The 13,849-nt window shown below is 36.8% G+C and overlaps 1 protein-coding gene across 2 annotated transcripts in view; it reads right to left on the bottom strand.

Annotated features, from left to right (window-relative positions):
• Positions 1-13,849, bottom strand: part of LOC149552340 (Tetratricopeptide repeat (TPR)-like superfamily protein) — a 212,804-nt gene that overhangs the window by 68,758 nt on the left and 130,197 nt on the right. For both annotated transcript variants that reach the window (XM_089787873.1, XM_089787874.1), the window contains exons 4-5: positions 13,083-13,331; positions 4,599-4,723 (exon numbers count right to left, since the gene is read on the bottom strand). In XM_089787873.1, coding sequence (XP_089643999.1) covers positions 4,599-4,723; positions 13,083-13,331 — 374 coding nt within the window. The remainder of the gene's footprint in view (positions 1-4,598; positions 4,724-13,082; positions 13,332-13,849) is intronic.

Raw genomic sequence — 13,849 nt, 5'->3', positions numbered from 1 at the left:
TCTCGAGGGAAACTTCATTTTATGGGCCTTGTAGGTAAAGTGATTGGCATGTGTAGGGGTCCAAACAAGAACAAGTTGTCTACCATAGAAATAGCGGAACTAATAAAAGAACAAGATGTTGACAAAGTGGTTGCAAGAGGAAAACAAAGTGCTTATGCTTCCAAAGAAAACAGCGATAAATTTACCCATTGATATAAATAACGACCTCCAAACATCCCTTCTTGCCTACACCCTCTAAGGATGTTGAAGATTAAGTAGAAATTTTCACCCGCAAGAGAGGTTCATTGGACAAGGCATTTAAATGGAAGCAAAAGATATTTTTGAATAAAAAATTGCACATTGCATTTGTGCCAATGGTCTTCTATTCAACTTAGTGACATCACCATATTGGCAGGACATGGTATTAGCAATCAATAATGTACCTCCTGAATTCACAAGTCTTGGGTATACAAAGTTGTATACCACTTTATTGCAATTAAAGAAGAATTCTATAGAGGTCGCACTGAAACCAATTAGAGACTTTTAGATTGAATAAGATATTGTTATTATTTCCGATGGGTACAAAGATTGTAAAAAGTGTTCATTAATAAATATTATTGCAGTGTCCCCCGAAGGGGCAATGTTTCTAAGGGTGGTTGATTGTGAAGGGGAAGCCAAAGATGCAAAGTTCGCTTCTAGAATCATCATCAAGTCCATGGAGATGGTGGGTCATGAGAATGTGTTCCAAGTAATTATGAACAATGTTAAAAATTGTAGGTCAGCAAGTGCTTTAGTCGAGGCAAGATATGAGCACGTTTTTTGAGCATCGTGCACCATACATTCCCTTAACTTGGTGCTGCAAAAAATTAGCACCCAAATTTGAATGGGTGAAACTACACCAAGAGGACAAGGAGATCTAGATGTTTGTGACTAGCTAGCATGTGCCACGAACAATTTTCAGAGCTTTATCAAGATTGGGATTGTTGAAGGTTAATTTATTTAATTTTATTTATATCATTTTCAATATCCATAAGTATTGTAATTTTTTTTAATGTAATATTTATGTATTTTGAATATGTTATTAACTAACTATTAACATGATCCTAGGTTGTTAAGGCCTGGTTTGCATCTCATACAATTGTAATGAGAAGAATTTTTTAGGTGTGAGAGGCATTGGGTCAAAAGGTTATTTGCAACCAATGGGGTGTATAAAAGTAGACACATATAGAGATGGCCCAAAAGGTCAAGTCACTGATCTTGGATGACAATTGATGGATCTATCAGATTTCACCGACCCTATTATGACTATGCTTCGGTTTGCTGATATAGATCGGGGGATGTCTATGATGGCATAGACACAATGATAGAGAAAATAAAACTGGTAATACAAAGAAAATAGAATGACGCAAAAGACACATTTTTTAGAAAGGTGGAGTTAATTACTTTTCACCATCAGAACAAGATGACCACACCATTGCACCTCCTTGCATATGCCGATCTCCGTGGTACTATAGCGATGTTGTACTTTCTTTGCCAAGGAGATTGCCACCATATAGAGATCCTAAAATTGCTAATGGGTACAAACACGCAGTTAGTAGACTGTTCTAGAATCCAAAAGTGGGGGAAAATGTTAGGAAAGAATTTGGTTTCTTTGTCTAAGGAAGCAGTCGTACTCCGTACGTTGTTAATGACCAATCCAAAATTGATGCTAGTACATGGCAGTACCTCCATGCTCAAGATTATATGTACCTCCAACATGTTGCAATCAACCCTCTCACTCATAGGAAAAATGTCTTTAATACCACTTGTATTGTCAAATTTTATTATTAACATTATTTCATTTATTTTGCATTTTGCATTTTTATTTTGTTGGTTTTCTCTCCAGGTTGCAAGTTCTTCATTCATGCATACTCCTTCATTCTGTCAGTGACATGTAATTGGTTGGCTTCAAAAAGAGTTGAAGATGTGGTTTACATTCATGCCAATTTGTGTCTTCTGTCATGTAAAGATCCCCACTACAAAAAGGGGTAGCGAAACTTTGGGATGTAGCAGCTGAGTGTAGCAACCTGGATCCTTAAATCACAGTCAAGTCCCATGGAGTACGAATTCGGGATCATCATAATGTAGAAAACTAGCGGTGACAGTAATGACAGTCTCTATATCTTTGCACATTTGAGGTATATGAGAGTATAGACATGATTGAATTTGTAAATAATTAAGGCTTAAGACCTGAGATAGTGGTATGTCCCATTACATTGTTGAAGAGATAACCCCTATAACCTTATGATGAGGACATGTGACAATTATAGTGAATCCTAAAAAGTTTTCATAGTCCAGAAGGTAAAGAATGATTGAAGAGACAAAAAAAAGGTTGAGAATGAAAAAGTAGAAGACAGTCAAGCACAGTCATAAGTTTGATAGGAGTCTACAAGCTTGGTGACTGTAACAGTTTTAGCATAAGAGAAGGAATATGTCTCAGTCACTTGACCAGAGGCAAATGTTTAAAGACTTTTAGTGACAGATAAAAGAAATCTCAAAGGACCAAAATAGCGTTGAGCTGGTATATTGGCATGATATACACCGCTAATTGCTCACATGATATCAAGTAGAGGACAGCCATGGCAATGTTGCCAAGTCCAAATATCACCAGGAGGTGGTATGATGACTTTTGCATGTCAGCTTGCAGGAAGGCATGCCAAGGGTAGAAGCACATGTCGGGAGCCGTTGTCGGCAATTATGACACATTCTAAAGCATTTTAAGAGGTCTTAATGACCTATTTCGTTTTCATCCAACCCAGCACTTTTAACTCAGAAACCTCTGAAAAATACACCCTATGATTATTAAAGGGAGTTTCAGCAGTCAAAGAGAGAATATAAGGTAGTTTGGTGTCTTTTCCAAAAGCTTGAGAGGATTTCTAGAGTTTTTTGACTAAGTTGGAGCCAGTTGACAACATCTAGGAGCCATTGAGGAGCCTCATCAACAGACGGTCCAAGAAGGAGATTTTTTTGCATCTTCTCGCCTATTTGAAGCACTTCTCATACCTCAAAAGTAACAGCAAATCAGTCAGACGCCCAAAGGAAGTTTGACTCAGCAAAATTGAGGTAACAAATCCTTCGTCATTTATTTCTTAGCACATGTTCCTAAGTTGTAGTATACTGTTGCACAGCTATAAAGCACAGTTTTAGGCCTCTCTTTATATTTAGTTGTTGCCATTTAGGTTGAGCTTTGTGACCTGAAACAAGTTTCTTTTCCTGTCTACATTGTATTGTAACTCAATAGCCTCGTACAAGCTATTGTAAACACCTTCTTTATCAATAAAAGATATATTATTTTGCCTCCAGAGAAGCTGTTTCATTGTGCGCTATTGTACGCTGATGTTTCTTCTTGTGATTTGTATGAGGATCCTAGAAATCGTTCTCGTGATCAGCACCTTTAGGCAAAAAGTATGCTCTTCCCCCTAAGTCATAAGCTGTGTGCATGACATGAACAGTCAAAGTTGTGAAGCGTTTATTTTCCTTCTAAGATAGTGAGTACCATGATCTTCCTATTAAGTTTTAATACATGAGAATGTGAAATTTCTAATTTGTGCATAAGAAAACATTATCAATGATTAGTGATGTGTTCAAAACAGAAGTAGGTTTTGAAAATTGATCCTGTGCATCACACCTCATAATCTTGCATTTCATTCCAAGCCATTTCTCTCCCTTTTCTCAGCAATTTAATTAGGCGAAGCAGTAAAGGAAACCATCCCTCTCTAGAGGTCAACCTCTAACTTTCAAGGCACACACTCTGAGAGGCCATCCAATGTGTCACAAGATAGCTGAGTTGATGACTTCAGTAAAGGGTGCAAGCTTTTGTGATAACTATTGTAAGAAGCATTCACAATAATATGTCAAAGCATCAATCCTATCACCTTGAACCTCTAAAACCTGGGAATGTTAAGCAAAGAATCCAACCAACTATAGGTGCACATAGACAAGCTCCATCTACCTAGAAGCAAGAATCAAAATGCACTGTCAGAAATCACAGCAGTAATGTCTGTAAGTATGGACTGTAATCTGCATTCACAATTTTCTCATTTATATAGGCCAGCTAGTATTTAGATGTTCTTGACAACTGTGCAGGATCTGATCAATAAACTGGCTTGCCCAAGTTTTCACACTTCTGCTGTATATACATTTTTTCAAATAGACATGTGTCTGTATCTGTACATGTGTGTGTATAATGTGATTAACACCCATAAAAATAAGCATCTTTATAGAAACTGAAAGAACCATCAATACATAAGTTTTTGTGGAAATAGAGAAATCAAAATAAAATGAGAGCTCAACTATAGAATTAATAACAAGCATTGTGTGAAAATACAAAAATCAATTTCACCATAGCCACCTATACTTTGCATTGAGCTTCTTGGTATTAAAACAGGAGAGCTAGATTCTGATGAAAGAAGACTTATAAGTAGGACAAAACATCCAAGTATTGATGATTGATGCAAGTGCACCAACTCAAATGGCTTACAGCTATTAACTATTAAAGATAGGCAATAAAATCAAACACAATTTAAATGGTTTGCATCATAATTTAATGTAGACAAGACATGGCTCAACATTATCCTCACCTAACACCAGCATCAACCATTTCATCAAAAACTGCTTGTGCTGACTCTTCTTTCCTTGCCTTACCATATGCATTGATCAACTGTGTATAACTGACTACATCAGGTCGAAATCCAGCATCTTGTAACTGCAAAATATTATTAATTCTTTGCACATCAGTAATGTTCTATCTATTGAAAAAAAAAAGCATCTGGAAAAACTTTGTATGTAAGCATCTAAAAAAGAAAAACTAGTAATCTTCCCAGCTTTAGAATCATAAAGAACACTCACCAATCGACTCTATCCTCCAAATCCTAAAGAAGTACTCATCTTACTAAGAAGTTAAAGGATCCATTAAAAAACTGGAAACTGTTAGTTGAGGTAAACCAGTTGTTGGTAAACAAATTGTCCTTTTTAAATTAACTCTTTGAATGCCCAATATTTATAAACGACTGATTACAACAGTTGGGAAACTGCAACTAAGTGACTGATTTCCCTCTGAATTTATAGGTACAGCTCCCTTGTGTTTGTGATTTGCAATGAATTTGTTTGTTTCTAATTCTAAGATGGGGTTTATTCTTGACTAGAGAATTAGAGAGGAAAACCACATTAGGCCTAGACAGTAACTAACTCAGGCTAGAATCTGGGTCATAATACTAACCAAATTTGTGAATCCACACATCTTATGAACCGCATAATCTGGTGATGCAATAAGGAAACTTATTTATATGGATAAGATGTTTAACAGATTGCTTTAAAATTCTATAACACAAGAATATAACTCAAGAAACAACTGGAAAAAGCCTCTTCTAACTTCTAACAGTACTACGATTATCATCAGTTTGCGGTATTAAAACAGGGGAACAAAGCTTTGTTTGTTCATTAGTTTAATTCAAGTCAAAGACGTTGCTAACTAAAACATACAATGGAACAGTTAACAATTGATACAAAATATATTCAAGTTGTCTTTGCAATCTGAAGCATTTCACACCAAAAATTTTCCGAACCTTCATTAATCTTTTTGACGAGTACATCTAGGATTCTAAGATGAACCGTTACAAAAAGTAATTGAATTGGTTCATCTTCTCAAAAATGACAAATGGCAAGAAGCCAATTATCAATTACAATTTCATGTCAGAATACAAAAGAATGAGAGAATTAGAAATATCATTTCTCTTTCTTCCCCTTTTCCAATTTCGCCTTATGGGTCTTAGCAGCAACGATGATCGAAATGAGCTCCTCGGTGTCTGTTGACATGGATGTTGGTGTATCTAATAAGCCACTTGGAGTGTTCTCTGGCCAAGTCCTTGATTGCGCTCAACCGCTCTTGCATTTCCTCTATCGCTACGTGTATGCTTCCACCGAGCTATTGGAGGTCTGACACTCTGTCCTAATGGCTAGTAAATTTCTCTGTTAATTTATCCAAGTTGCTGGAGCAAGCCTTTTGCATAATGGCAACTCCTACTACTCATTTCCCTTGCCCACTTGTTTGGGATTTGGTGTGTAGGCCTTTCAGCAACTCATAATCCTTATCTTGTTCCTCCTTAACTTTGCTCTCTATCTTCTGTAGCCCTTCTTCTGTTGAAGAGATCATGTCAGCTTTGAATTGCAAGCTCTGTTGCCACTCAAACAAAGGTTCATCTCCTTTCTACAAAATCTTGGCTTCAACTGCTTCCTTAGCCTTCATGTGAATGATCATATGTAGGAGAGAGATGCAATCTTCGCATTTTGCATTTTCTGCTGATAGAGTTGCCTAGTTAGCTAGGATGTTATCCTTTTCTATCTCAAGCCTCAACACCACATTGCCAAGTTGATCTATAACTGCAAGTCCTCTAGACTTGAGTTTTTCACTCCAACTCCTGCCAATTTGCCCAAAATGCTTGTCCTCTTGCAGCTAAGAGATGATGGCCTAAATGTCTGTAGCTGTGGGATCAATGGTAGATGGTATCCCCAAAATGCTTGCTAACAGGGCAACTAATTGCCTGATGAAGCAGTTGAGTTCATGAATTTTCGCTTTGAACCTGAACTTGGCAAGCTTGAGGTCTTCAAGTTCTTCTATCACTTCATTAGTTGCTCTCCATAAGTCCACTTTGGTATCATGCCTAACCTCCCCTAGAGCCAGAGACTCTAATTGGAGGTCAGTTGTAGTTAGGTCCTCGATCCTACCTTCTTTGGTGGGCTTGGTGATCTTGTAATATCACAGTCATAAAATAGATTATTAATCAAATATTGTTAATGGGACGATTGATTTAATCTATCCTGGACCCATTTTTGTTTTGTTTCTGTAGTTTGTGTCGCCGTCGACTATCTTTGTACACCCTCGGAAAGTTTTCCTAACAAGTATTTAAGCACATCTTATAGGTAGTCATTAGGTATGCATTTTGGATTATCAAAAATATTATACATTGTTTATCAAAGCTATGGTCAGCCTCTTATAACCTTTTGGATATTTCTTGGAGCTCTTTATAAGGAGATTCTTTGGGCTTTATAAAGCACCAAAATGTTTGTATTTCTCTTTTAATTGCTGAAAATTTGGTAGCTGAAGGCTCTTAAAAGTTTTGGTAGCAATTCAGTCCCACTTTAGTCTACAGTAGAAAATAACATTCTAATATTTCACATTGTGCCTGCAAGAAGGTTCCAATTTTCTGAAGTCTCCATTGGAGACAAAAATGTATTTCTGGGAGCTAACGCTGTTTTGAAGAGTTTGGTATTGATATGATGTGATATCCTTGAGGGTTATAATGGTAAAAATTTCCTCAAACAGTTAAAAGGCTAATTCATTGACTTGCTCTGTTATATTGAAATTGTGATCCCTGAATGGCTCAAAAATTCTAGAGCGCTGTAGAACTGATTCTCGGTTCACTTATTGACGCAGCGATTTAATGTTTTGCAAAGATGATTTGGAAAGAACATATATAGTACATACATACATGTATTGTCATGTCCCCTTCTCCGCGCTACTATTATGGCGCCAGGTTAATCTATCTCCACATCCAGATAGATTAACGGCATTAACTATCAGGATGCTTACCAGTCACATCAGAAATTTTATCTCAAGTACATCAGTTATTATATTAAAGTGTCTAGATAAAGTTACTTTATGTTATATAGTCATTTAAGTAAATAAGTGACTCAAGTGACTACAAGGCGAAATTGTTGTTTTATTCCACATCCCTTATTTCAATGTCTTTCCCTCACTTTGAGGTTATAAATAAGGGACCTTGCCTTGGAATTTACACACAAGAAGATTATATGAACTCAAATATTCTAAAGTTCTGGTTGCTTTGATCTGACTGGCAAACTCTCAAGACAAAATCCCTCAAGTTGTTTGAGGAAAATTGGACGTCATCCCAATCCTTCCTCTTGGAAAAATTAACAATACCAAGCAGAAATTGGCAAGATGAGATGAGATAAGAATCAAGCTTAAGTGTCATGTCCCCATTTTTGGAGGCAGTTCGATTTAATTAATTTAATTAATTTAATTAATTAGGTTGTCCAAAATAATGAATATTTTATGAGGACGACTAATTAATTATTTTAATAAGTGATATTAAGTTAATTATTTATAAAGTTATCAAATAAGTAAATATAAAAAGGTAACTTCATATTTAATTAATTTAATAAAGTGACTTGAATTATAAAATATTTTATAAAGTCACTTAATAAAATAATGTTCTAGAAGCTTCTGGAGAAAATGGAGAGAAAAGAATAAATAGGCGCCCCGGGGCTTCATTCTAATAAAGCAGTTGTTTATTTCTCTCTTGATATCAGATTGTGATTCAATCACATGTGCATTGTGGAGCCTAGGGTTTCTGCAATTGTCACAACTGGCCATTGAGAACGAAAACTCTCAATTGGTACGCAATTTTGAGGGTGTGAAATATCATCTGAATTATTGCAGATTGGAGGTGACATCATAGTCATTTCATCAGGGCAAAATTTGTGGCCTAAGGCCAATTTTGGAGGACCATTCTGAGAATTGATTTTTGAGGATTTAAGCTATTTGAAGGGTTATTGGAGTTCATCATCTTCTTGCAGAATCAGTCAGCAAAATTCGGGGGTCATTCAGTGCAATTTCGGATAATTCATACAGGGACTGAACTTTCATATGTACTCATTACTTCACACTACGTAGCAATTAGGAACTCTTGCAATTTTGGAGTGTCTGAAAGAACCAATTTGCCATCTACGAATTGTTACAGGACTAGGTGAAATCCGGGCCAGAGCTAGGGATGTTCGCTGCACAGCTATATCAGTGGTCGGGTGTATTACTGGCATGAGCCTGCAGTTACTCCATGCCCTTCTTTGACTCGATTTGGAAACTCAATCACATCAGACATCCAAGAAAGCGGGATTTAATTCACCCGAGCCGAGCGTCATTCATCAGGGCATTTTCGTCATTGGAGGGCCAGTGAATACCGAAAGGTCGAAGCAATCGCAAGTGCCGGAATTATTTCTTGGCGGAAGATTGAAGAAGGGATTTGGGCCTATCACGCGATTCAGGTTTATGCAATTAAATTGTTTATACCGGCAATCACCGTTTGGATCATTAACAAAGGATATCCAAGGGCATTCTTGCATGAGTCGTTTCAGACCACTAGCATAACCAGATTGTAAACTATGCATCAACAGAGTTTCGGCCGCCTACTCCAGACATTTGCGATATGAACTGTGACGGTTATTACATCGCGAGAGCTGGGCGTTATTTGAATCTGACGTCTGCATTTAACCTCTAGCATCAGTTCGACGATTCCTGATGTTCCACTTATTCGGCAGTTAATCAAGTTTGGATGCATTGGTGGAACAAGCGCAGCAGACGACTCTCAGTTCTAGGGCTTCTGATTCAGGGTGACCCAGGTTCCAATATTTTTGTACATTGATAATTTAAGAAATTATTTTGAACATACTGCTTGAATATTGCAATAATTGTAATCTCCGTTAGAGTGTTTATAAGTTAAATTGCTGATACAGTCGGATTTTTTCCAAATTATTGTTGGTATTTTACTGCACAAGTTTCATCCGTTACTTAGTGAATTGTTTCAAGCATCATTTCTGATTACATGCCAAGTGTCTAACGAATTGTCAAGAGTCGGTTTGATAACCCTTAGAGTGGGGAAACACCACAGTGGTATCAGAGCTTGTTTGCAAACTGTTTGACGAAATGTCAAACCCCTGAAGTATTAAGGTTTTTGGTGTTGGAAGAAGTTATAACCTGTTGGGGTTATTTCATGAAGTAAGTACATTCTGGTTTTTGTCTACAGTGGAATATAATAAGACACATCTAGTATATCAGGGAATGAACAGTGGGTGGTCGGCTGAGGAGAAATGCTCAGATTTAAGTGTCGTAGGTAGAAGAAGCTAACAGTTCTGGAAGTCTGTATACTCTTCGCAGGATATTGAATTGGTGGACTGCTGTAACAGACTGGGAATACTAAAGCAGGGGGTCACGAAATCTTCAGCAAGCTCACATCAAATCCCTGCAACGTGTATGAGCAGGGATCATTGTCAGACGGATATGAGTAAGCATGTCCACCAGGAACAACCACGGGCTGAGAACACGGGGTGTGTCCCGGCAATATTCACGGAATCCACAGTCAGAGCAGCTTGGGTTATTCTCTCCACGGTTTGAAGCCGGTTCTTTCCTCAGCATGGGTGGTGAGACCATACTGTAGCCGACGACAGGTTGGACAGGAATCAGAAAAGTTGGCTGGGTTGTGTGCATGGAGCAGTCCTAAATTCCTTCAATGGCATTCTCCTTGTAACGGGTCTGTACACTGCTTATATTCTCCTTGCATTATTTATAGTAGACTTTGTTAATGTGGAAGGGTCTGTCATCTGATTCTTTGTGAGACCCGTAATTATACTGTCATGAATGTATGGGCATAGTTCTTTAAATTTAAATTCAGTATTATTCCACTTGGTTAAGTTCGAATATCATTCCATAGCCATTATATCGGCAAGATGATGAGTACAGTATGCATAAATTCTGAAGATCTGTGATTTCATGGCAACTGTTTGATCTAATACCTCAAGCAACTGTTTGATATAATACCTCAAGCTCAGATTTAAACTCATTAATCAGAACTAGCAGAGATTGTTACATATATATATATATATATATATATATATATATATATATATATATATATATAACTGAGATAGCAACCTCTAAGTTTATGCAATATTCAAATTGAAAAGACTTAGTGGACAAAGTCCTTACATTTTCCAAACTTATCAAACTGCAGATAAATGTTCATGAATTTACAAGCAATGTGAACATTCAACCAAACTTTGAACCAGATAAACCTTGTAGTGATCCTTCAATATTCCAAATACTGCAATAAATCAACTCTGAACCCACAAAGAACTCCCGATACGAAGCCAAACACAAACAGACCTGCTCAGAACACTCACAGGATGCTAAGCTATCAACCCAACATCATACTGGCTCCCAGCATTTGGTATATTCTTCAGTGTTAATGCAGTTGCAGAAGTAATAGGCTTCTATCATTACATGTCACCAGACTAGCTGACCATCAATATCGCAGGAGCCGAAACTAACATCTACAATACATCGAATGCAAGAAACACCGTTCATAGGAAAATTGGAAGTCGTATTTGACCCACGGTAATGACCTGTTCTCAAAACACCAGAAAACACATATCAATCTCATTCACAAAGTCCATATCGATCCAATGCACTGGTAAGCTCTGTTTGAACTTGCACCAATGGAGTCGTCTGGGTTTGTGTCCAAACAATGAAGTCCGAAGGTTGTCATCTTCAAACTGGAGATTCAAAGAATGACCAAGAAGAAATTGTTTTCCAGAAAATCAAATTGCATGCCTTCTCCTCCCTGCAATTCCCTTCCCTATACTCCTCCCAAGACAAGGAAGGTGCATGGAGCATTATGTGACCAATGCAGGCAGGTGGCAACAAAATTAGAGACATAACATTATAGGAATAATGTGACCACAATAAGCACTAAGGCCACAAATAACAATAGCAAAATAATGTTAAACATTAAGTGCTTGGCCACTTAAAAAATAATAATAAACATGAATTTGCCAAGACAAATAACCGCACCATGTAGCCACCTGACATCCCTTAAGTGCATGGATTAGCTTGTCAGGATGAATAATAGGCTAATTGCACACCTGAGGGGACTATCCTATGGAAAGAGACATGAGATTTGAAAAAATCAATGTTCTTTTTTTTGCCAAAAATCATTATTGCTATTCTTCCCTTGTGCCTAATGATTATCTGTCCTGGGTGTAATATTTCGGTGAGGACCCAATTCTTATTCGTCTTCTTTCTCAAGTACTAGGGGAGGAAATAAGATTACAAATTCATTATGCAAGGAGAATAATATTATAAATAGAGTGTCAATAGTATAGCTAGCAACAAATTCATGGCCAATATTAGCAGAATTTATCTTTGCCAATGGTCTTCTTCTAAAGAAACAAGTGTGTCATCCCTAAATTTATTTGTGGGTCCCAGTACACTCAATATCTGTCAAGTATTTCTGTGATATATTGAGAAATTATTGAGCAAAGCATCTGAAGATGGATGAGTACATTTTGGGCCGCAAAAGCTTATATTTATATCTTCAACATTCATATTTAATATTCTTTATTGCACTAATATTTGGTGGATTAATGTGTGGCACTGACTTGAAAGGAATATATTTATGAAATAGAGAAACAGTGACTATATAGGGAGTGGTAACATTAATATTATGTTCCGTGCTCCAAAAAATGTTCACTGATAATGTGAACCACTAATAAGGGCCGAGATGATTATATGGTCAGAATAAGTAGCAGAAAACAATTCACATATATATGTATTCAATCTAATGCAACAAGGCTCCGTGTCAGGCTGGTGAACTTCATAGAAAGTTAGCAGTCCAGGATATCACACCAGTAGAAGTTCTGCTCTGCGTATAACTGTTATTTTCCAGAAAAATTATTTAGCCAGATGGAGTCAGATTCTTTGTCACTGAAATTTTGAGCTATCTCTGAAAATGTGACTTTCACTTCAGCGGGACTGAGGAAATAATGTTACTGATAACTGGAGGTTCCAGCATAGCGTCTTTGTGTCACTTCAGGTGGTCATATCAATTTTTGAGGTCACCCTGTAAATTCAATTTCTCTGTCTTTACTGTGTCACTGAATGGATGGTTTATTACAGTTTATGCCAATACTTATCTTGGCTATTCTTTCTATTTTCAATTTTCTTTAAATCTGAGATAACCAAACAACATCAATATAAACTGAAACCATTCACTCAAACATTGGCAAACAAACTGTTTAACAAAAAGTTAGAGGAGTGAAGTTGCAGACTTTGGATTTAGTAATGGCAGGGAATATTACAGATAAACATGATGAAAGAATCTTCCCTGATGCATAATTACTTTGAACAGAATTACCATTTAAAAAATGTGTGCATTTTAACATCACAAATTCTTGTTTCAAAGAATCTGTAGCAAAAACTTAGATAGATTTACTACCTGATTAAATACCCTGGATGTCTTCTTGAAATCCTTTTGGCCACTCATCAGAACATTAAATGTGACAGTGGATAAAGGAATTCCCCTAGCAACCATTTGTTCATGAATTTGGTGAGCTTGATCAGATTTTCCAGCTTTCATATACATGTGCATCACCAACTGGAACATCCTCTGGTCTGGCTTTACTTTAAATTTTTCATCATTCAAAATATCATTAAAAATTGCTTCAGCTTCGTCAAATTTTCCACCCTGCAGGTTTCCATTCAACAATTGTCATTTTCTAAATAAAAAATAAAAAGAAGATTATAAAGATGCCATTGTGTTCATCATTTAAAAAGCTGATCAAAACACTTATTATCTAACTTATATAGAAAAAAGTAGTATCTTACACCTTTTCCACAAAGATAGCCTAAACTTGAAACTCTAGCTTAAAACAATGAAATTTCTGGATGACAGTGTTGGAAATATATATGATAGGCTAAGTTACTAAGAGGGGAGGGGTGAATCAGTAACTCATAAGACTTAATCTTATTTCAGCAATAAACCCTTCGTGTGAATTCTGATCTAATTGCATGCATGAAAAACTGAAAGCATTAAAACATTCATAACACTTTTACACACAATATGGTGACCCAGCAACCTTCCAAATAGAAAGTAAAACTGGGGTGGGGATGATACATTGTTGAGTTTGCTCGAGTTGTATATCTTATGTGCAATGACATGTATCCCGAATTTCAACTCCATATCGGTAACACAGCTGATCTTCA

Source organism: Cupressus sempervirens, chromosome 6, assembly GCF_028749045.1.
Source record: "Cupressus sempervirens isolate cs-2001-9-10 chromosome 6, ASM2874904v1, whole genome shotgun sequence".
Lineage (NCBI taxonomy): Eukaryota > Viridiplantae > Streptophyta > Pinopsida > Cupressales > Cupressaceae > Cupressus > Cupressus sempervirens.
Note: the sequence above shows the minus strand (reverse complement) of the source record. Positions and strands in the feature narration are given on the sequence as shown.